At 31.0% G+C, this 25,080-nt stretch overlaps 1 protein-coding gene across 1 annotated transcript in view; it reads left to right on the top strand.

Annotated features, from left to right (window-relative positions):
- Positions 1 to 25,080, top strand: part of LOC145277804 (cytoplasmic dynein 2 heavy chain 1-like) — a 253,964-nt gene that overhangs the window by 101,621 nt on the left and 127,263 nt on the right. Inside the window, exons 30-39 of the mRNA XM_080129659.1 lie at positions 598 to 716; positions 2,288 to 2,470; positions 6,475 to 6,698; positions 10,054 to 10,157; positions 14,222 to 14,436; positions 15,069 to 15,245; positions 17,782 to 17,869; positions 17,965 to 18,172; positions 19,048 to 19,177; positions 23,003 to 23,158. Coding sequence (XP_079985785.1) covers positions 598 to 716; positions 2,288 to 2,470; positions 6,475 to 6,698; positions 10,054 to 10,157; positions 14,222 to 14,436; positions 15,069 to 15,245; positions 17,782 to 17,869; positions 17,965 to 18,172; positions 19,048 to 19,177; positions 23,003 to 23,158 — 1,604 coding nt within the window. The remainder of the gene's footprint in view (positions 1 to 597; positions 717 to 2,287; positions 2,471 to 6,474; positions 6,699 to 10,053; positions 10,158 to 14,221; positions 14,437 to 15,068; positions 15,246 to 17,781; positions 17,870 to 17,964; positions 18,173 to 19,047; positions 19,178 to 23,002; positions 23,159 to 25,080) is intronic.

Genomic DNA, 25,080 nt, shown 5'->3' with positions numbered 1-25,080 from the left:
CTGGTCCCCCTCACCAATCTTTCTTGAAAAACACCCGGGTAGCTGAAACCACTGTCAATAATTTTCCCCACTCTTTATCTGTGCCTAAATCCAAACGTAGATTCCATGAACAAAGCTTCTTTTTTAGAACTGCACACCTGTTGAACTCTCTGCCACTTGCCTGTTTCCCTCCTGACTTCAACTTGGATGCCTTCAAGTCCAACATAAACAAATTCCTGATGAACCGCCCCCTTAAGTAATGACACTTTATCAAATCTCTGATACTAACTATTACTACGATTCTATCCCATTGATTACTGTACACACAATAACCCTTATCCCTGAGTGGCTTCTGGGTCTTGATAAGTTGTGACCTCCATGTAAAAAAACAAAAAAAAACAAAATCATCTTCAAATCCGATGTCAACAAATATTTATTATAAATTATCCCTTTAAGTAATCAAAATTCTATTTGTCATGTTCAATCCTCTAATATTATTCATCATTCAACTGATAACCTAGTCATCTCATTAACTCTTATCCTTAAGTAGCTTTTGGTGACTCATTAATGATAAAAAAAAAAATTAAATGAGTCTAAAAATGTTCTTTATTCTTTCAGGGATGCGTATGGGCCTTGGCGGAAATCCTTATGGACCTGCAGGCACTGGAAAGACAGAATCGGTGAAAGCTCTTGGAGGACTTTTTGGTCGTCAAGTTCTTGTATTCAACTGTGATGAAGTGAGTAGTTTGAAATAAAAGTTTTTGTTGCAGACCAATAATAATCACGACAAACACAGTTATATAGTTAATAAAAAGTGTATTAGCAAAAGTATTTTACAGAAGTATGCATGATTCTGGGGACTGTCACAAATCATTAGCTAATAATGTGTTAGATATAACTATATTTATAGTATTGGGATAAGTCCATTATTCCAAAAATAGGTATATCAGCTTATGCTATGTTAGCTTTTTTTAAAAATGGATGATACATTTAATTTTTTAGAATATCTGGATATTTTCTAAATCTTATAAAAATATACACAAATTAATTGGGACTATTTTTTTCTTTTCTTATAAGAAATGAATGTCATACTTGCATTGATATATTTTATTGTATTTTGATGTGAAAATTAAAAATTGAAAAAACCTGAAAAGTAAAATTTACAACCATGAAAAATAAATAGAATTGTTTTGTTGCCATTTCTGGAAAGACAGGATTTCATTTGAAAATGTACCCGTCAAAAATTTATTCTAGTGTGGAGTGAGCATCTCCTATTGATCGGGTTCAGATTGGGAAATGGTTTTCAGATGATCAGCTGCTAAAAAGCAGTCCAGAATCAACTAGCAGTTCATTCTAGAGGGTTGTGTATGACTCATCATTGTCAGATTTGTTGCCATCTTTCAAGTAAGGAATGTTGACCTTAGTTGGTAACTCACTTAAAGATTGTGTTACAATAAAACACACAGGCCCTCTAACAGGTTAGCGTTAAAAAGGGCATCCAGTTGTAAAACTTTGCTTTAATTCTATGTCTTTTCTCAGTAAATTTTTTATAATGGTACTGGAAACTCAACTGAAGATGTCAGTGCTATTAAATGATGCCATGGATTGATTTGATTTTAAAACTGTTACCTTTCAGTGACGTCTTGGACTGAATTGTATTTGGTGGTTTTATTCATTTTCTCTTCTGATTCCTCAGTTTTATTTTTGTTTCAAAGCAGCCCACACACGGCAATCTTGGGCAAGTACTTTCATCATCAAAAACCAACTTTTTTTTTTTAGATTTTTTAAGAGAAAAGACTCAAATCATACCCTGGCTTTTAGTGAATTGATTATAGCATAGAAACCTTTGCTTTCACATTAAGTGAATGTGAGTTTGTCCAACAGAAGTGAAGTATATTTCACATCTCATGTCCATGGATTGCTAAACAATGATTTTTAGTCTTTTCACTGTTGTTACCATGGATATTCTTTAGCCATAAACATCATAATCATTGGGTTTTCATTCATTTTCTTTTGAAAAAGGTCTAATCCAAAGGAAATGATCTCTCTATATATATACAAATATACAAATGAAAGAAAGAGTATAAACTAAACAGCAGTACGGTCAAGATTAAGTTCAATTGAATTGAGTAAAAATTTTTGACTTGGTCTTTTTTAAAAAAAACTGATTTTTTAAAATTTGGTTTTTGTTAAAACAATCAAAAACTTATTTCTTTCTTATGTTATAGATTCGAAAGTTGTTATTGGTTGATATTATAAACAAATATAAATCTTTTATTTTTATTCAACTTATTTTGATCTCTTTTAGAATCTTGATGTCAAATCTATGGGCCGTATTTTCATTGGACTTGTCAAGTGTGGTGCATGGGGCTGTTTTGATGAATTTAACCGCCTTGAACCACCTGTGCTCTCAGCCGTCTCCATGCAGATTCAAGTCATACAAGATTCAATCAAAAACAAAGCTAAAACCATGGAACTTCTCGGTAAAAATGTACGTTTTATGAAAAAGAATTACCTTATATTATTTTTAAATCGTTTAATAAAAATCTTTGTTGCCTAATGAAACTCATTATATTGACAGTTTTGGAAATATGTTTTTAAAATTGATTATATTCTATTTTTGTAATACAGTATTTATGTTTGTCATTTTAAATATGAAAAATGTATTTTTGCCTATCAGTCTGTTTAACTGTTAATTAATTAAAGCTATTAGCCCTAAGGAAGTGAAATTTTGTAGGATTTATTTCCATATATATATATATATATATATATATATATATATATATATATATATATATAATAAATGAATCTAACAAAGATATAATCATTAACAAAGCAAACTTATCAAAATAGTAAAAACTATGCATGATTAAGATGAGGAATAAAAGTTACATAGAACTTTATTATATAATCAGATCAATAAGGAAGAGGAGAAAAAGAATGAAAAACCTCTTTAAGCCATGACATTTTGAATCTAAATGCTTCTCATCAGAAGTGGAGAAAAGCCTGCATTATACAAATATAAAGATATAAATACAAAAGCTGGCATAAAATATTTAGATTAGAAAAAAATATAAGTACATGTCAATAGGAAATTTCTTTTTTAAAAATAAAACTAAAAAACATAAGCAATAGGAATAGCAAATAAATTAATGGGAACTGCTAAAAAAAAGAATGATGAGAAGCATTTGGCTTCAAAATGCCATGGTCTGAAGAGATTTTTCTGTCTTTTTCTCCTCTTCCTTCCTTATTGATCTGATGATATAATAAAGTTATATCTAATTATTTTAATAATAAATGTTAAAATATTAGCTACATAAGTATATGTTTCATCCTTGTGGAATCATCAGTATAGAGATAACTATTCAAGGCAGTGACATGATTTAAATTCCAGAACAAGAGTTACATTTTTAACTCCAAATTTAAACGTGTAAACTACCCTGAATGGTTATGGACGAGATGAAAAATAAAGCCTATATATTTGTCAAAGACAGCTATAGTTGTCTGTCACATACGTGTGTGTGTGTGTGTGTATATAAATATATATATATATATATATATATATATATATATATATATATATATATATATATATATATATATATATATATATATATATCCCAAGGTAAAGATATTCAGGAGGGAAAACTTGTGAATGTAATGAGGTTAATTTTAGTGCTTTGAAAGTGCTTTTAAAAGTGTTTTAATTTTCATTTCTAAGTTTTCACAGCAACTATAGAACATGTTTAAGTTATTTTTATTAAAGATTTTGTGTAAAGGATTTTTTTACAGGATATGCTTTTCAATAACATTTGGGAATTTCTTTGTGAGTTTGATTTCTAATATTTGCCATATATAAAATTATATTTCTTTTTCTTTTGTTTTTCATCTTATTTTTAATATTTGTGTCATGTGGTTTGTTTTTAATTTCAACATCCACTATTTTTTAGAGCTGTTTTGTAAATGTTGCTTAACTTCTTAAATGCATTTTTGTCAGTAGAATTTTTGCTAAGTCTACTCTCAATAGAGTTAAGAATGTATTTTATGATTGATCGGGGATAATTAGACTTTGGTTTTATGTATATTGGATTAGTGTTATCTTTTGTATATGGCTTGTAAGTATTTTTATTTAAGTTTAGAGTGATATCTAAGAAATTAGTTATTTTTATGTTAACTGCTACAGCTACTCTTAGGCCTAACTCTTTCATTTTCATGTGTATAATTTTTCGAAAATTTCCCCCTTGACTTTAAAACTCTCTTATTATAACTAATCCATCAGCTATATATAGGTATCTGTATTATCAAATATGTTTGTGAGGCTATATAAAATGAATAACCCTACAAGGTTCTGATCTAGCAGAGTCTAAGGGATCCAAGGTCAGATCAAAAGAGTTCTTTTTTTTTTTTACTCATTAGTCGTTATTATTGAGTGAGACTGATCTTCTACGTTTTTAATGGTGTGGGTTTCTTTTGTATTTTACTTCAGTAAGTTTTAAGAGATCAAGGGGCTCCCTCCTGGAGCTAACACTTGATTCTGTTATGATTTAAATTTATATCCGAGGGCTCTTTTAAGAATAGATACTGTTCCTTTTATGGCTGCTATCTGTATTTCGTTACAGCTTGGTCTTCCGCGGATTGCTTCTAAGTATTTATCTATATAGATAAATATCTATATCGTTGCATTCATTTGTATCTAGTTTTTTGTAATTTTTCTGTGATTAGTTTGTTATACTCTTGTTTATTTATTTTATATAAATTTCTAGTTTTATCTAGATTTTGTTTATGTTTCTGATGATATTAGGTAGTTGATTTTAGAAGCTATTAGGTTGTTTGTAAAAACTTGAAATCCTTAATTACATTTAAGAGGTCATTTTCAAAGTTAATCATGAGTTCTATTGGTTTTGCGTTTTTTTTTTAGCTTTTGAATCCACGTGATTCTTTTGTATCTGAGTGTTACTATTTGTTAAGGAAGAAGTGTACTCGCCATCACATTTAGCATATTAGTTTGTCCAATTTTTTTTTATTAATTTATTAAGTATGTCCACTAGGTTTGGTATGTTTTTAAGTTAACTTTTTCCATGTTTATTTTATCATGTGGTGAAATAAATTCTATTGAGAATTCTCAAATGCTTGAAGAGCTTGGCATTTACGTTTGCCTGTTTCCCACCTGACTACAACTTGGATGTCTTCAAGTCCAACATAAACAAGTTCCTGATGAACCATCCCTTTATGTAAGACACTTTATCAGATCTCCATTACTAACGATTACTACGATATTGTCCCATTGATTACTGTACACACTCCGGGCCTTAATAAGTGCTGACTTCCATGTAAAAAAAAAAAATTTTCCAAGTAAAGTCATCTAAATTTTGTACTTTGTATTTTTTAATTTTTAAACTTATACAGAAAAAAAATGTTAGTTGTTAGGTAGACAACAACTATTATATTATTCAGTTTAAAATATGAGATATCCTGCTTACATTATTTGAGTTATACTTAGGAATGAAGACACCATTTATGAATGATACCTCACATGACTTTTTTTCAACATCGAAATGTAAAGTTTTCAACTATTATCTTTTTCTTTCAACATCAGGTTTGCAGTGTCATCTGAACGATATTCTAATTATACAAATCCTTTAAAAGGGTGAAGGGCTCATACTTATCTGTTTTCTGTAAAAAGTATAAAATCCTTCCACTTGAAAATATTTTTGCCCCTGATTTGAGCGATATTTAAACATAGTTATATTATACAAGTGTAAAAAGAGTTTAGCCAATTTTGATCACTTGAAAATGCTCTAATGGGCTTATTTCCACAAAATTAAGTATGGCTTCAGGTATGTAAATCACTATTTTCAATCATATTTTACCATAGCAATATCTGTTTGATTACTTTGGAGTTTTTTGTTTTTGGATCTGATCATTTTATAACATATGGCATGTATAAACTTTTGTGACACTAGATGGAAATCCTTTCGACACCAACTATTATTGCCCATTGAGAAGTTTGTCTGTATTCCTCTTTCTATAGGTTCTCTAATAAGGTAACAGTAAAAAAAAAAAAAGCAATAACGTACTGGCTCAATGGCATTATGTTCTTTGTTGCTTTATTTTTTTCAGCACAGGTAAAGGGTGAAGACAGAATTTCCTGTTTATGATGTCATATCCTGACATGTAGCTCTAATCCCACCCTTTAACTTCTCATGGAATTTTATGATGTCTATTTAATTTAGCTTTATGTGGAAAATTTCGTTTTTCACATTATTTTTATACACTTACATCTAATCTTACTATAGTTTGTAATATTACAAATTTTCAATTTGTCTCATAATTATGAAGCTTTTCAGGGATGGGGGTTCCAGCTTGTTAATATATAAATTCTGAACATAAAACATAAAATAAGCATAAATATATGAACATTATTAAGGCACAAACACGATGAGTGACAATTGTGTGTCTATTGTTCTTAATTCATTTATCGTTTCCATTATTCAGGTGGAGATAGATCACAACTCTGGTATCTTCATTACCATGAATCCTGCTGGTAAAGGATATGGCGGTCGTCAAAAACTGCCAGATAATCTGAAGCAGTTGTTTCGACCTGTGGCGATGTCTCGACCAGACAATGAACAAATTGCCGAGGTCATTTTATTTTCTGAAGGGTTCAAAGAAGCTAAGACAGTTGGTCGTAAATTGGTTGCTATTTTCAACCTCTCCAAGTAAGTAAACTCAATATACACAAATAATTATGTCAATATATACAGGTAGTGCAAAAGTTTTTTGTAAGATATGACTCAAGTCAGTCATAAAAGGTGAGAGATACAAAAAACTCAAGAAAGAGTTCTGCTAAAAAGGAAGTTAAACTTTTGAAAGAAAACACCTTTCAGCTCTGGCTTATGGGTAGGACAATAATTCATTTCCAGTCAGTAGAAAAGGACAAAATATCAACTTGCAGCTTTACTACGATGAACCAATTCTTTGATTTCAGATCTGTTGTATCCTACATCAATGGTAAATATAATAATTATTGTGGAACACAAGGTTAGGAAATGAATTTTTCATATCTTTTCAGTCTTGCTTGCACATCACATCATCTAATTACAAATACAACATATTCATAGTTTTTCCAGACTTTGTCTATTATTTTTATGAAGAATTTTATCACTCCACAAAGGAGTCATTACAAAATGTCTCTGACCAATGTCTTTTAGTACACAGTTGAATTCTGGTTTTGTTGACATGTAAGTTGTTGCTCAGTGGATAGTTTTACCTCTCAGTTTATTTCTCTTTTTTTTTCTTGTTGCAGTAATCTCTTTCTTAACAACGATGGTTGGAAAAATTATTAAAAATGACAATACAAAATCTTTAAGGGTTGAACAACTTTCAGGATTTTTATTTTCTCCAGTAAATAATATACATATGTAACACTTCTAAATTATCCCCAAAGAGGAACAGATGCAACTATTCCCAAACCCAACCACTGTATCTCTTTCTCTCTGTCAACAGACTTAGCAATATTTTCTATGCATTTATTTCAATTTGTTTTATTTTATATATACTTTTCCACATGGACTAAAATGATATTTTTCTATAGTTTCTATAATTTGTAGTCATCATGATCAACAATCTCTCGGGTGAAAAAAAAAAATTATAAAAAATTCTGCTTAAATGAGGATTGATAATTTGTATTATTCGCATTAGTATTCTCTTTTCACAATGTTTCAGTTGATGTAATCTTCAAACTACATCTGGTGTATTTTTTTAAACTTAGAAATTGATGTGAAATTTAAAATTGGATCCTTTATTTAATCCACACAAATCTATAGCACACTGGACAAAGATGCTGATCAACAATAAGTTCCAAGTGACAATCTTCTGGAAGTTGAACGTCTAATTTTCATTACAGAGGATTATTATTAAGAATAAAATAAAAATTACTTAACACTTCTATGCGGCTATAGCTGATAGAATAAGAACTATGTATCCCTGTGGATTAAATAAAGGATTCAGTTAAAAATTCCATATAGATTTCCAAGTTTTAAAAAGACTCCTGAAGAAAATTGTAAGTTAAATTGTAAGTGAAATATACATAAATATGCAAATTAGAATCAAAATTAGACTATGTATTATTTGTATTATTTAGACTATTGTTCTCTTTTTACTATTCTCACAATGTTTCAGCCAATATAACTGTAGTGCCGATCAGATAGTATATTTTAGTGATAGTACGTCTTTGAAAAGTGCTAATAACAGCGCTAATAATTAATATATATGTACTTATCCCTGAGTGGCTTCCAGGACTTGATAAGTGGTGACTACCGTGTAAAAAAAAAAACAAAAAAAAACTTAATGATAGATAGATAAAAGCATGAATGGGTCACCAGTTAACAAGAGCTAACCCCCAAAATGAGAATTTTGGAATGAAAAGGACAGGAGCTGTTAGAAGCAGCTTATCCTGCAGTGACAGAATTCAAAATAGACTTTGTAACTTAATGGGGGATGCCCTTTTCTCTTCCCTGCAACCTCTTTCCCATAGAAGAGACGTTGCGAGCTTGTCTTTGCTTTACCGTTATTTTCATGGAAAGTGCTGAACTGAGCTTCAATCTATGTCCCCCCCTCGCCAAACTTTCACGAAAAACACTCGTCTAGCCAAAACCACTATTAATAATTTCCCACACTCTTTATCTATGCCTAAACCTAAATGTAGATTCCATGAACAAAGCTTCTTTCTTAGAACTGCACGCCTGTGGAACAGTCTTCAATTTTCCTGCTTTCCAGCTGACTACAATCTTATTGTCTTCAAGTCCAATGTAAACAAGTTCTTGATGAACCGTCCCTCTAAATAATCCAATTTACAAAATTCCAACTACTTATGTTTACTATGCTATAATCACATTTACTAATATATATCCATTAACCCTTATCCTAGAGTGGCCTCCAGGCCTTGATAAGTGGTGATTCCTGTGTAAAAAAAAAAGAAAAAAAAAGAAAACATGAATTAACGAACAAAATATATTTATATATCAACAATTTTACAGAAATATAAAATATACTTTGAAAGACCAAAATTTTTTGGGAAGTTTTGAAATTCTTGAATAAGGAATAGACAAAAGCATCAGAAAGTTTGTTACAAAGTTCTGTTGCGGGCATGTATGTATGTGAGTTTAATTTCCAGGTGGCTGTATTCACTGTAGATAGAACAGCAGGCTCAAAAGAATTTCAGCACAGCACCTTTCAGTCTTCTAGGATAGGCATTGTTGATATTAAGTCAGCAAACATGTCATGTCACAAGTGTCTCTGGAAGACCTCCAAATTTTTTGTTCACCAAACGACTGTTTTATAAGCTTGTTGAATTTTGAACAGGATTATTAGTTTTGGAGTTTGAAACGATTTTTATTGATTGGCAAATATTTTTAGTTCATACATTTCAGTGAAAACTAGCTCACATTTGAAGTGATGAAGGGATTGAATTTAAGCAAAGCAGAGTAAGAAAAAGGATAGTAATTAAAACCATTTGTATTTTCGCATTTGTCTGAATCGTGTCTTGATATAAAAATCCGACAATGAAAGAAGTGAAAAGGGAAGAAGGAGTGAAAAGGGAAGAAGGAGTAAGCTGAATGAACAAAGAAAAGGAGTAACTTATTATGCTTGTTTGTTTTGCACATCAATTTCTAATCTACCACATGACCGACCTTTTTCAGGTTCATCTTGTCAAACTTTGGAATCTTTGTTGAAATTGGCAATCTGTATGCAATTTCAACATAAGTTTGACATAAATATTCCAGAGTTCAACAAGACACACCTGAAGATTGTTGGAAGTTACATTGACTGGAACATTGTTAGAATAACATTCAAGATAAGAACAGTAGTCTGAATAATCCAAATAATAGAAATTATCAATCCTCATCTAAAAAGTTCCAAAACATAAGATGAGAGACAGTCCAAATAAACTAGATAATATAAATTCATGCTGTACTTTTAAAATACAAGTCTATAAATATTTGTAGAAATAGTCTAGTAAGTAAAATATAGATAATTTGTTTCCTAATATGAGTAAAAATATATTCTATATAGACAGTTACTCACTCCTCAACAACACTATGATTGGGGTTTGCGTGCCTTGAAAACAGTTCTTGGAGGATGTGGATCCCTTCTACAAAAAGCAAAAGCTGCAAATGGTAAGGAATCATCCAAATATATTTTTTATTTTGATAGAAATTTTATTGTATTTTAATATCAGAAAAATAATTTTAATAAAAAAATTGGTAAAATTTAAAAATAGTTATCCAAAAACTTAAAAAAAACAAAACAAAAAAAAACAATAGATAATTTGTAGCAAATATAGTAGAATAAATTCTCTACTGACTCATATACTTTTAATAAAAAAAAAACAAAATGGTGGCTGAGTTGATGACTTAACTTTGCTTAACTTCATGATGAAAAGATAGTAAAATAAAATTACTTATTTTACTACTAACCCTAAATCTGAGTTGAATCTCTAAAACAAAGACCATTATAAAAAAATCACACTTAATTATTTAAGTTTACTTAAGTCGTCATCTTGTTTTTTATGTGTTAATAAAATACATGAACATCGAAATAAAAAATCATACAAACAATTATGATACTATTGACATTGACCTCCCTTTGCCCCAAGTGTGGGGAAAAAAAAGAAAACAAAAAGAAATATAAGAAAAGAAATAGGAAATAGGGTTGCTGAAAGGACAATAGATGGGAGATTCGCCCATGTATGGAGTATTGTTGTCACATTTGGGCTGGTGCATCTGCTACTAGTCTCTCGCTCCTAGACAAGGTTAAAAAAAGAGTCGCCAATCTGATAGGCCCTGAACTGGCATCTAAGCTTCAGCCTCTGTCCCATCGACGAAACGTTGCATCCCTCTGCCTGTTCTACAAGTATTTTAATGGTGAATGCTCTGACGAACTGCAGACACTTGTGTCCCCACGACGTAGACACCCTCGACAAACCTGACAGGCAGCTAAATCCCACCCCCACACAGTAGAGATCCCTAGATGTAAAAGATCTTTCTACTCCAGTAGTTTCTTCCCCAGACTAGACTCTGGAATTCCATTCCAGGTTCCTGCTTCCCTAACTGTACTGACATGCGCAAGTGCAACGTGAACCGACATCTTGCTGCCCAAATCCCAACATAGTGCCCCAGTAGTTGCTGCCCCTTATAGTAGCCCCCTACGCCAAAGTGGCAATGCGCCTTGTTTGGGGTAAAAATGTAATAAAAAAAAAAGAAAAAAAAAAGATTGTTCACTGGGGTAGACAAAAGAAAATTGACATAGGATTATTGGTCAAGGTTGTAGTAATGATGGTAACAAAAGGACACAACAATGGATGTAGATATATTTAGATTTGGTTTGTGGGTACTTTGGGGAATAGCTATGAGGTTTCCAACAGTGTTTTGTTGATGACAGTTGGGAATGATATTTTCAGTCGACGACAGTCTGTCATGAGTATGACACTTGATGACAGTCGTGAGCTGAACATAGCTCTGAGCAGTTGGAGAAATGAAGTGACCAACCAACTGAATAACACAGCCTTGACAGTAGAAGTAGATGTAGACGTTAGAATTTAGTGGGTTGAGGTGTCTCACATGTACCCAGAGTTCAACAAATATGTACAAAAAGCATCAGAGTCTGTGTTTTCTTTTGGCATTGTGCTTTTATTTTATTTTTATATTTGTGAATCTGTGCACACCCTTTCATCAACTGTCAGTGTGAGTGACTACAACGATATGGCCATGATAAGAAGAAAAGATATGGAAACAACATTGGGGTCGGCGAGTTGTCGAGCAGGGGAAGACATGGTGTCAAACAGTTTCTATTAAATATATATGAGTTGGTAGAAAATTTAATTCTACCGCATTTGCTATCAATGCTGTTTTTATTTTTTATTTAGTTCTCGGCTGTTAACTATTCTGTATTTTCCTAATTCCCCCATAAATAATCTATTATTAAACTAAAGCTGAGTTCATCAACATTTATTTTTTCTATACACTTTAATGACACAAAATACATGCTAAAATATTCCTTATTTTTATTGATTGTATGTATTTCTTTCACTTTCTCTCACTCTGTCGATTCTCTGTGAGAAAAAGGAGAGGTAGTTTGCTTGAAGTATTGTTGGTACACAAATATATGAGTGTTTAAGGCTGATAGCAATGTAGAATATTGGGATGATGCTTGTTAGCTTATTTACATTGTGTGTTTATACACAAAGTAAATGCATATAGAAATCAGAAAAATTATTTTACGGCTATATTATCCATAAAAGAAAGTGAAACTTATTATTTTTAGATTTGCAAGAAGAATTTCTTAACAGATATATTACAGTATGTAAATTTTTGTATGCAATCAATGTAAAAGTAATAATAGTAGTGCCTGTGACACAACATGTCATAAGTATGACTAGTTTAAATGTCATAAAATTTTTATGATCTAGAATAATTGTTTCCATGCATTTTCTTTAAGTAACTTCATCCTCTTTGAACGCCTGAGTATGACCTTTTACTGTATCCAATGGTGAAGCCTTGATTTGGGAGCTTTAGAGAGTATGGAGTCCCTATTTCCTTGTTTCACTGTTAGAGCAGCATTAAACACATCTAACTCCCCAAAAGGAACACTCTAGATTAGGACAAAAATAAAATTTGCCTCAGTCTATAAAGATTTCTTTTACTGACTGAGGACAGAAGTATCAGAACAGATACTACACTTGGCCAAGGCCAAATAAATGTATTTTAAGCTGAAAAATTGTTGTTTAATTGATCATATTCTGAATAATTAAAAAAATAAAATTCAGTGATCAGCCATAAATATTTGGAAGAATTTAAAAATAAAATTCAATGAACATCATTGAGATAATATTTTAAATTTTATTTGATTTATGAATATAAATTTATTCGTATTCAATTCAGAAATGGAATATAAATCTACTTTTCATCAATTCAGTTTATTCATCCATTAAGAGACTTAAAGTATTACATTTACTGTTGAATATCAGATCTGAGATACCAAACATAATAGCTGGCCAGAAGAAATAACACCTGGCTGATTGATATATTCACCCTCAAGGTTAGAAGTTATCCAATGATTCGCTTCAAAAACATGTCGCCCGCAGACAGCAGTTAGAAGTACATCTGATCATTAAATCATCAATACATAGTGTTGTATATACTGATTGCATAAGCGAAGGAAAAAAAGTTGCTGTATATCAATTTGAGGGAACAGTTTCTATCATCTCTGTGCCTTATCCACCTTCACTGGCTTTACTTGTTTGGCCAACTGAACAATAAGAACATGCCATTATAATTCTATACATGACTGTTTATCACCATTCCTTTAAACATAACAGTAATGTACATTACTAGCAAATAGGAGGGAGAATAAATTTGCTAGTCTATATAACTAGAAGAAAAATGAATAAAATTAGTTGTTTGAATTGAACAACACCATATTTATGTCCTCTTTTGAAGATTAAAATCAAGATATAATGCAAAGAAAATTTATATCAATTTTGATCAATATCCATTACATGATTTGGATTCTTAAAAATATCTACAATTTAAGGCTTAAGCTAAAGAAGTCTTAGGAAAAATAAATATTCAGGAAATCTTGCTTAATTAATGTCTAATGACTATGGATGAAATTCAATGCAAATTTAAAATATTTGAATTTTCAAATGGTAAGTTGTGCCCATATAATGTTCTCCTGTTTAAAATCTCTTTAAAATACTCCAAAAATAAAAAAACTGACATCTGGGAAATTGATGTGTGTATGCTGAATTTTAAATTTCATAAAAATCAGAGATATCTGAATTTTCACAAAGGGATTCTCTAGCAGCAATATACAAAACATATTTGCACAGAACTAAAACTAAATATAGCCCATATTGTTCACTCTTATGCCTACAAGTTGTGTTCCAAAATTCATAATGTTGGTTAATTAGTTTGGGAGTAAATCCTGTAGATACAAATATATAAACATATACACATACCTAACTTCATAATATCCGTTATGATCTTGCAAAGTTTTTTTTTTTATATATATTTCTTCATGTGGACAAAAATGAGCTCTTTAACAGACTCAGAATTTTATTATTGCCTTATTCAAAAGCTGTGGAACACTTTATTTTCACTGTTCTCCCAAAATTAATTAATTGTTAATCTAATTGTTAATAAGAAATATTTGTTAATAATATTTTTTGTTTTTCTACCAGCTACCATTGATGAGAATATGGAATGCACTTTGGTGGTGCAAGCCTTGAGGATTAACACCTTATCGAAGCTGACATTTTCAGATAGCGCCACTTTTGACAATTTGGTGCTTGACATTTTTCCCGGAATCAAATTTAAAGATATTGAATTTGAGAGTGTCGCGGATGCTTTTCGGTCCGTGTGTAAAGAACAGAATCTAGCTGTTAATGAAACACAGGTTTGTCTATCTGATATCAACGTCTGATTTATTTTTTGGGGATGGGGGGTGGGGAGAGTATAGCAAGATGTTTGTAGAATAAGATGCTGTGTTGGTTTGATCACATTAATCATAGATTTGATCAATTAATATACACTGTTGTTATTCCTTTTCAAAAGCTATATTGGAAAAAATATAATTAAAATTTTAAATATATATAAGGATTTTTTCTTGCTATTTTTTTTGTGAAAATCGCTCAAGACAAGGCATGAAAGCGTGAAAAAATACTATTTTAATATAAAGACTGGTCAACAATAAGTGTTATATATGGATAGATTCTGCCCTAGAAATAGCAATTTTTTTACATTTGGCATAAACATCACTTATGGAATGTGAGAAATAAAGAATAAAATAAGGGAAGCAAGAGTCACGAGGTTGATGAAAGTAAACATGATGTCTACTTTCTACTCTCTATAGAGAGAAATAATAGAAATTAGCAAATAATATTTTATATATATTTTCAATAAAAAAATTGCTGTATAAAATATACCATGTAACAGTAACAATATATCTTGAACAGAGACATTATGAGTTTTCATGTTGCCTTATTTCTTTCTCTGTGCACGCAAATTATAAGGAATTATTATTTTCAGGTGAAAAAAGGCTTAGAACTTTATGAACAGCTGAGACAAAGAATGGGTGTGGTCATAGTTGGTCCAAGTGGATCTGGAAAATCCACACTATGGAAAGTGCTGCACTTGGCTCTTGCAAAGACGGGTAAAACTGTGAAACACTATACAATGAATCCAAAGGCTATGCCTCGAAGCCAGGTCAGTATTATCAATAATCTTATTTTGCATTGTATGTTGTTTTTAATTACATCTCATATATTTGCACTTTAATCTATTTTTATGAAAATCAGACAATATATACAAATGTATTTTGACACACGTTTGTCAACCTGCATTGGTGTACATTCACTGCATTGGCTGTGATCACCCACTTGTTGTCTTTATCCAAATTTGGTGCTTAATTTTGGTACTGAACATTGTCAATCATATGGTCTCTGATGCAATAGAAGGATTTTCCTCTGAAACAAAATCACAACTCAGATTTTAAAACAAGTAGCAATGTTTTATTTCAAAATGTTACAATGATACTTGAATTTTTCTACTGAATCACAGACAGACTTACAATCAGAACTATGAACTTAATCAAAACACAAATCTAATCAAACACAGATGCAGGTCTTTAGCTTATGACCTAGGATCCTATTTAACCAAACAGAGACCAATTGGTCCCTTTTTTTTTCTGTTCTGTTGGAATATATATAGATATTTGTGTCATTTTGGGTAGCCCACATAGCCAGCCTACTTGAAAATCATGGGTTATCTTATCACTGGACATAAAAACCTACTGATGAGAGGGTCCATCAACTGGGATCAATATAACTTTTGTAAAGTGGCTCACAATGACAGCATTAAACTCCATATCCAAGAAAACATTATTTCATAGAACTAGTTAATTTCTTTGACTGGCTATCTGCAAACCAAATATTTTTCTTATTACAGACCTGTCATCTTTAGCATGCATCTATGCACCCAACTAAACATGCAGTACTGTGCATGTTTGCATTTCATTCTATACAAATTTCATTAGGAAAATTACAAATCTATTTTAGGAAGAGTTAAAACCGATGTGGTTCAAGTAAACAAATACTAATTATTGAAACCTGAAATCCAATTTCACTTGTTTACCAAGTGTAAAAAACAAAATTTTGTGTGTAGATGCCAGATATGATATCCATTTTCATTCATTATTAATAATTTTTTTTTTTAGATATCCATGCATTTAATTTAAATTAGAACTTAACACAGAATAATGTTGCCAATTAAAAGTAAAGAAAATACAGAAAAGTCTGTATGATGTATGTACCAATCACAGAACAAAGATGAAATATTCCAAAAATAATGTAATTTGATCAAGTATTTTTTTTTATTCAAGAAAATCAAATTTTACTTCATGTTGATAAGCAGAAAAACGTAGCGGCAATAGTAAAATCAAGGGCAGACAACCGATTTTCATTTCAAATTTATTATTTTTTTTTTGGATAATGTTGGAAAGACAACCAAAACATAAGATTAAAAACCAAATAATAATTTATGAACATAATGTGTATTTTTATTTTTATTTTTTAGTAAATAAAATTTTCAAATTATGAAAACATTTTTTAGAAGGGTCATTTACAAAATTTTCAAATTACGAAAACATTTTTTAGAAGGGTCATTTACAAAATTTTCAAATTACGAAAACATTTTTTAGAAGGGTCATTTACAAAATTTTCAAATTACGAAAACATTTTTTAGAAGGGTCATTAACAAAAATTGAACGATATTAAAATGGCTTCGGCCTTCACTTATCGGTCAAAAATAGCAAATTTATTCTTTGAAAATTACAAAAAAGATATTTAATCAATTTTTGTGATTTTTGGAACATACTATATTCATTCTGTTACAACTATGTACACAGTAAAAGTTTTTCTTCATTTTGTTTGTCATCATAAGTGCCAAATTGAATAAACACCCAGAATTCTTAATTTAACTCACATGACATTATTTATACTCAAATAAATTATTTTTAACAGTTTCATACTTATGTGCTCATCTCTGGTTATTTATTTTATTGTCATTTTTGAGGGACGATGTACACTTGTATGGTAGATATTAGCAATGGTGATGAAATAATAGATAAATACAAAAAGATATTCTCATTGTGTATGCAATCCGTGCATGCGAAAACTTAAATTGATTAAGTAAATAATTGATTTCCCATGGAATATTTTGCAAGTAGACATAGCTTTTCAAAAGAAATTCATGTTTTGCATAGACAAATACTATATCATATATGGTTGATCCTCAAAAAATTCACAATCCTTTCTGCAGTCCAACCATATTTAGTACAAATAAACTTTGACATATGCCTGACTCATTAACCAATTGATCATTGATTAACATTGATACTAATACAGGCTGCCACCCATGGAACTATTTACCAAATTCACAATCCTTTCGGCAATCTAATCATATTTGATGCAAATAAACTTCAATCTGTGCCTGATTTGACAGACAGAACTTTCTGTTATGTTTAACAATGATTGCTTAAAAAAAGCTATACATATTATACAAATAAGTACACAATGATATTGGTTGTAGAGTTTGTCTGTGCAAAACACAAGGTATCCTTTAAAAAAGCAATGTTAAATGTGTCTTTACATCCAAATAAAAAGGCTTGATATGCTGTAAAACAGATAACACAAATGAATATGTATTTAATTGTATTCATATCATTTTAAACTATTGTTTTCAGCTCCTTGGTCATATTGATATGGACACAAGAGAATGGACAGATGGTGTGCTCACTAATAGTGCTCGACAGATGGTTAAAGAACCTTTAGGTAACACTTTTGAAGAACTTCTATCTTTTAAGAAATCACTTTTAAGATTATCCTAGAAATCTTATCTTTCTAAAATGACACTTGTTTGTTTTCAGACATCCAATCATGGATTATATGTGATGGTGATATTGACCCTGAATGGATTGAATCCTTAAACTCCGTCCTTGATGATAACCGACTATTAACCATGCCTTCAGGGGAGAGAATTCAGTTTGGTCCTAATGTCAACTTCCTTTTTGAGACTCATGACCTCAGCTGTGCCTCGCCAGCCACTATCTCTCGGATGGGAATGATATTTCTTAGGTTAGTTGAGTTTTTCTATATATAATACTAGAATTGAATATAAAATCATGCTAAATCTTTATTTTGTTATGGTAATGTTTTAAGCACTATTATAAGAAAGTCTAAATAGATGAGTTCATAGAAAATGCTTTTATTTATGATCATGGCATCCACTTCATTTAGTGTATCATCTGGATGTACTGAAGAGTGTGGTGATCCCCTGATGCAATCAGATAGCCACTGACAGACCCTGGGCGTGGCAGTAGGACTTGGTTCTGGCCCACATGTTCAAAGAGACCCAGGAGTGTTATGACTTTGTACCCTTCTCTCACTGGCCCTCCCCATCCTTCCTTGACCTTTACCCACTGGACTACTTCGTTTGATCATATGTCAAGAACATCACCAACATGACCTCCCACAACACCTAAGTCAGCCTGACCGCCGCCATCCGCCGAGTATTGTGGAAATTGCAGCACTTGTGGAAAAGGCATGCTCCCAGTTCTGGACCAGTATCAAGGCAGTGATTGAGGCTGAAGGCGGCTACATTGAATAGCTGTCAGCTCTACTACATAATCAAGTTACCTGAATTGATTTTTTCAATGAAAGTTTTAAAATAAAGTTGTAGTGTTGTTTTCTTTAGGGTGACATTTTTATTGTTCCACACTGTAATTAATCATCTGGATAAATTATTTATTCAAGATTTGGTTATTTACTGATATTGTCTTATTTATCTTATATGAAAAGTAAATAATGATATAATAAACCTTTTAGCATTTATATTTTTTTTTTCATTTTCAAATCATGGCTTAAATTATTTCTGTAAGCATTTTGTTTTGTGCATTGAATTTCATATTTTTTCTCCTTTTTCTACAAAAATATTTTCTTTTACTTTTCAGTGATGAGAATATTGACCAAGAAGGACTAGTGAAATCCTGGTTGCAAAGTCAACCTGAATCTAACCAAATAGGATTAGGAGCATGGATTGAGGACTATTTCTACAGAGCTGTTGATTGGGTTATTAAGAAGGTGTATATATTTGCAAATAATAAAATAAAACTCTATTCAAAGCACACAATAATAATATTTAGGTTTTATTAAAAAAATATAAAAATATCAAGTGTTTTGGGGGAATATGAGAAATTTATTTTAACTGAATAAGTAAATTTCCTTTTAAAGTTTTTACTTTAGAAGTGTGTTGTGACATTCCTCTTCCCTGGACCCGCTTCTTACACATTGTCGGCAGCCTCCCATCTGGCTCTAATATAGTGTATAGACGCTTTCCTTCTCCTAATATTCATTCATTCCTTGCTCCCCTCTAACTCTGCCATATTTCCCCTAATAATAACTTCCGTTTTGCTTCCTTGTTGATTCCATTTATCCTCTTTTTCACTTCTATATTATCTCTTTATATATATATATATATATATAAAATTTAGATAAAAACACATGTGAACCCTACTTAAAAGATAATGCTAATCCAATATACATAAACTCTAAGTCCAATCACCCACCATCAGTTATAAAACAGATTCCTAAATTGATCGTAAGTAGACTCAGCAATAACTCAAGCGATGAAAATGTATTTAACAGGTCAATCAATATATATAAAACAGCCCTAAAAAAATAGTGGATACAAAAATATTGATATCAAATATAAGCAACAAAACACCAATAACAATAAAATTAAAAATAAAAGAAAAAGAAATATAATCTGGTATACAGGACTATACAATCAAATGTAAAAAAACAAAACTTAGCAAGAAATTTCTAGATCTCATTGAAAACACTTCCTCATAACCAATCCCTTACACAAAATTTTCAATAAAAATAACCTAAAGTTATCATACAGCTGCTGTGAAAATTTAGAAATGATAATTAAAGCACTTAATAACAAAATATTAAATGAAAACAACAACATAATAAACAATAGAAAATGTGGACATCATGACAAAAATAAAACTAACACAAAGAACACATATGTAACTAGTAGAAATAATAATAATAAACCAATTCCAGACAATGACAACCATAGTAGAAATAAAAATAAAAATACTAATAATGAACAAGATAAATGCAACTGTAGATCGCGCACACTTTGTCCACTTCAAAATAAATGTCTAACCAAAAGCATAGTTTATCAGGCCACAATATTTGCGAAAGAAAACCCGAATAACAAGAAATATTATGTAGGTATGACTTCCTTAGATTTCAAAACCCGATATTATGACCAAAAAAGTATGTTCAAAAATAAAAAAAAACACCGAATGAAAACAACACTAGCAAACAAATACTGGGAACTCAAAGAAAGTGGATGTTCGCCCGTAGTCGAATGGAAAATAGTAAGACAAGCAAACACATGTAGAGACCTAGACGATCCATGTAGATTATGCTTTCATGAAAAATTTGTTATCCTATACTTTAAAGAATCTCAACATCTATTAAACCGTAGGAGAGAAATAGCGAACAACTGTGTACACAAGAAAAACTTCAATCTAGGATAGCGATACAAAATAATTTAAAAATTAACAATAACAATAGAAAATAAATAAATAAAATAAACATGCATATACATAAATATATATATATATATATATATATATATATATATATATATATATATATATCAATTAACATGTTATTAAAAAAAAACACATTTAATTTCACCTTGGTTAAAATAGGTCAAATCACTAGATATCTATGCTTCCCGCTAAAAAAACACACACAAAGAAAGGGTCGAACCCAAGGTCAACTGGGCCTTTGTCCTGTAAGTGCCTGCCCATTGGCTGATTAGGAAGAGATTGGTGGAAACTAGGAATCTGATTGGCTAACTAAAACTCAATAGAATATGTGTATATAAAAACGCGAGACACCCACAACTCTTCGCATAAGCCTGACAAATCCTAGCATGGATGAAACGCGGAATATTCTGTGTAGCTTAATTGCCATATATATTTTTCTAACTCACTACTATATATATATATAGAGAGAGAGAGAGAAAGAGCAGGGTTTGCACATACTTGAAAAGTCCTTGAATTTTTACTTTTGCATTGAAAAGGCCTTTTTTCTACTATTAACTGGAAAAATCCTTGAAAATATGGGAAAAAGTCTTGAAAAGGGCTTGAAAATTACTGTATATACAGTAAAAATTTATGCTGCAATATTAAAAATAAAATCAAAATAAATATTATTAAATTATTTTTTAAGTATTAATAAAAATACCATTAAACTATTTTTTAAATATTGAAAATAAAATTGTTTGGAGATTAAATCATTTTTGTAGATACAAAAGTTATGTCTCTTTATCATGAAACTATCTGATGTTTTCTCTATAACATTAGATAGTTTTGTGATAAAGGGATGTAACTCTTGTATCCCCAATACAGGAAATTTAAAAGTAAACACAGTGTAGACTAATCTACAGTAGGGAAAATAACATTTAATTGTGCTTGGTTGGCCAAATATAAGTGAGTCAGAGAATATGAATATGATTGTCAATGAGCAGAGTTTTCTATGTAAATGAAAATTACTTTTCCTGTTGTCAGTTAAGTTTTGGTTTATATATCAAATTTTGTTTTGGAAACTTGAATTTTGTCTGGAGAAAGCCTTAAAAAGCTTTCAAAAATCTTTGAAAATGGACATTGAAAATCTGTATGAATCCTGGAGAGAGAGAGAGAGAGAGAGAGAGAGAGAGAGAGAGAGAGAGAGAGAGAGAGAGAGAGAGAGAGAGAGAGAGAACAGACAGCTGTTTTGTTGTATCACAAGTTGAATAATAGGTCATATCCATCCATGCATAAATATTGATTCAATAATCATAAACTTACTATCAGATAAAAATTTCTTCACTCTTATCATCAAATTTGGTTTAACGTCCATTTTACATGCTGACATGTGTTGAACAGCTTTCATAAATTGACTTTCAAACTAACTTCTCTGATTATCTTTGAAGTCATTTCCTTATTTGAGACAAAGAATCTTTACAGATTGGGTGCCTTTCCTGACGCCAATACATTGAAGTGATGGAAACCAGTGCTCTTATCAAGACATCATCTCTACATGATTGCTCATCAATCCTGGTCTATCAATAACAACAGCCTACATTATTTTATCTGGAATAGCTAAACATTTTAATCAATCAGGCCATACATTAGACAATATAATTTGCATGCTAAGTGATACAAAGTTCTCCATGCACACACACACACACACACACACACACACACACACACACACACACACATGCACACGCACACTTAAATGCCTACTAAACACAATCCTTGAGTATCTAACGTCTCTCTGTACAGGGGTTTATTAGGACAACCTGGCATGAAAATACTTTCTCTGAAAATAAACCCTGACTAAATATTCAAAAGTACATAGTAATCACAGCACAAATAAGATCTCATCACTATGGCCAACCTGCACTGACTTTTACAAGGAATGATGCACCTTTTCTTCAAGTAATGTTATCACAATTAGAAACATGAAACTGGATACTCCACCAAACTAAATGAATTCTTGTCCTGAAATCCAGCAAGACTAAAAGATCACACGAAAGATATACTACAACATATTTAAGTTGTTAATTGGTGACAGAAAAATTATGTTCCCAACTTCTTTACTAACTTGTTGTGTGAAAGGCAAGGAAAACTTTAATGGAAAACGTATTCCATATAGAAATCAAGTGTTAGTCACAGGAAAGGGGCTAACATTTGATTTCTGAGAACTTTGACTGCAGTAAAATGAAACACCTTAGCGATATATACATGTAAACAAATAGAATAAAAATAGACAAAATGAAACACATAAATTAAGTTTAAGATGTACTTTTAAAACTTGTTTGTATGATTTCAGAATGATTTTGTTGTGGAGACTAGCCTTATTGGTGTCCTGCAGAATGGCCTTTCTCATTTGAATGATGTAAGCACAAGATCTCACTTTACAGTTAACCTCATTCGTGGACTTGGCTGTAATCTCAATCAAAAATCCAAGGAAGCTTTTGCTAATGAGGTAATGTGACTTTCTTTTTTTTAATAGTTACCAATAAAGGAAATGTTGATAATAATAATAAAGATTTGGTATCTCTATGTTTGAAACCAAAACTATACTAGTACTCTTATATCTGAAGCCGAATTATACTACTACTCTCTTTTAATGCTTAATTCAGGGAGGGAGTAGTGTAGTATCTGTTCTGATATCATGATCTTGTCCTCCTAGGCATTATTCCCACCTTTTTTTTAGGTGAGGGATGGTGGAGGACTAATGTAGTATTTGTTTTGTGGTCATGATACCATTCTTCTAGGGATTACTTTCTCCTTTTTGGGAGTGGAGGATAGTGTAGTATCTGTTCTGTTGTCATAAAACCATCCTCTAAGGTATTACATCAAAACTTTGGATGGAGTTAGTGTAAAATATGTTCATTCGTCATATACTAGCAAACATCTATGACTAGAACAGTGCTAGTTTATTTAAAGACTAGCCAATGAGAATCATTTTACTGTTGTTTCTTAATGTTAATAACCCTGACAGACATTTATTATTTCAAGAGAAATATTAATTTTAACAGTTAATTATACAGATATATCAAGGGTCCTTTTTTTTCTTTTTTACTATCACCACATCAAGGCCAAAGACCACTCAAGGATAAAGGTTAATGATATGAAATGATTATCAGTTGAAAAAATGAAGTACATTATGAGAGGATTGAGAAAGAATAATAGGATAAACCAAGTTCGAATTATCAGTGGGAATTAATATAGCAAGAACCTGTTAATATTCGGTTTAAAGATAATCATGTTGTAATTTGCAGGGAAGCAATCCAGTGTTAATGTGTTCCACAGATGGGAAGCTTTTACAAAGAAACTCTGCAGAAATACTGCCTGATGCTAGGCACTCTAAGGAAGAAAAGAAAGTTACTTTTCATTGTGGTAGGAAAACAAGCTTTCTGTTGTGAATAACCAGAAATTGAAATTGAACAGTTTTCATGGAAATAACAATTGAGTAGAAAAAGACTAGCAACATCTCTGCAGTGAAAAAGGGGCTGTAAGAAGGAGAAGATATTATCTTCCACTAGATTACAGTGTTGACATTTGAACTCTGTAATTTAGTGGAAGATAATCTCTTGATAACAAAGCATCTGGTGCCTCCCCAGATGTGGGAATAATATTCCATCTTGAGACATATCAAACTCTTATATAGGGTAGAGGATTGCATCAGAGGTCAAATACTTTTGTTAGAATGATCCAACCATTTTTTCAGCAGCCTTAGTAACAGATTAGATATAAGTTTTCTGTTTTAGATCTGAGGTAAAAGTCTGTCCTAAAAACTTATTAATGCAAGAAGCTTTCTCTTTTATTTCGGCTGGGGAAAAGCAAGGATTTAAGTATTGGTGATAGAAAGATTGGGTTTAGATGTTAAAAGTAACAAGCCACTTTTTTCCCATTGCACCACATGCTTCGGATCCAAATTAAGAAAATCAGGAAATATTTAATTACCAGTGCTCTTTAAGTTGCTGCCATAGATAGTTTGGTCATTTGTGTAAATGTCAACAAATGATTTTCAGAATATGATTTTAAAAAGTCATTAATTAAGAGGGTTGGATCCCAGAATAAATCCTTGAAACACACTTGATTCAGACTTCTGACTGTCAGCAATTACTTTTATGGACCAACGGATTTGGTGCAATTACAGTTTAATCGCAAAATTCGAATTTTATTTTATATTGAATTTCAAGGCAAACCAATAATTTCTACTTGTCATGTTACAGCAATGAATATTATCCAAAAATTACAAAAAATTTTATTTTATATTGAATTTCAAGGCAAACCAATAATTTCTACTTGTCATGTTACAGCAATGAATATTATCCAAAAATTACAAAAAATTTTATTTTATATTGAATTTCAAGGCAAACCAATAATTTCTACTTGTCA

Source organism: Euprymna scolopes, chromosome 6, assembly GCF_053919585.1.
Source record: "Euprymna scolopes isolate OS-2025 chromosome 6, ASM5391958v1, whole genome shotgun sequence".
Lineage (NCBI taxonomy): Eukaryota > Metazoa > Mollusca > Cephalopoda > Sepiida > Sepiolidae > Euprymna > Euprymna scolopes.
Note: the sequence above shows the minus strand (reverse complement) of the source record. Positions and strands in the feature narration are given on the sequence as shown.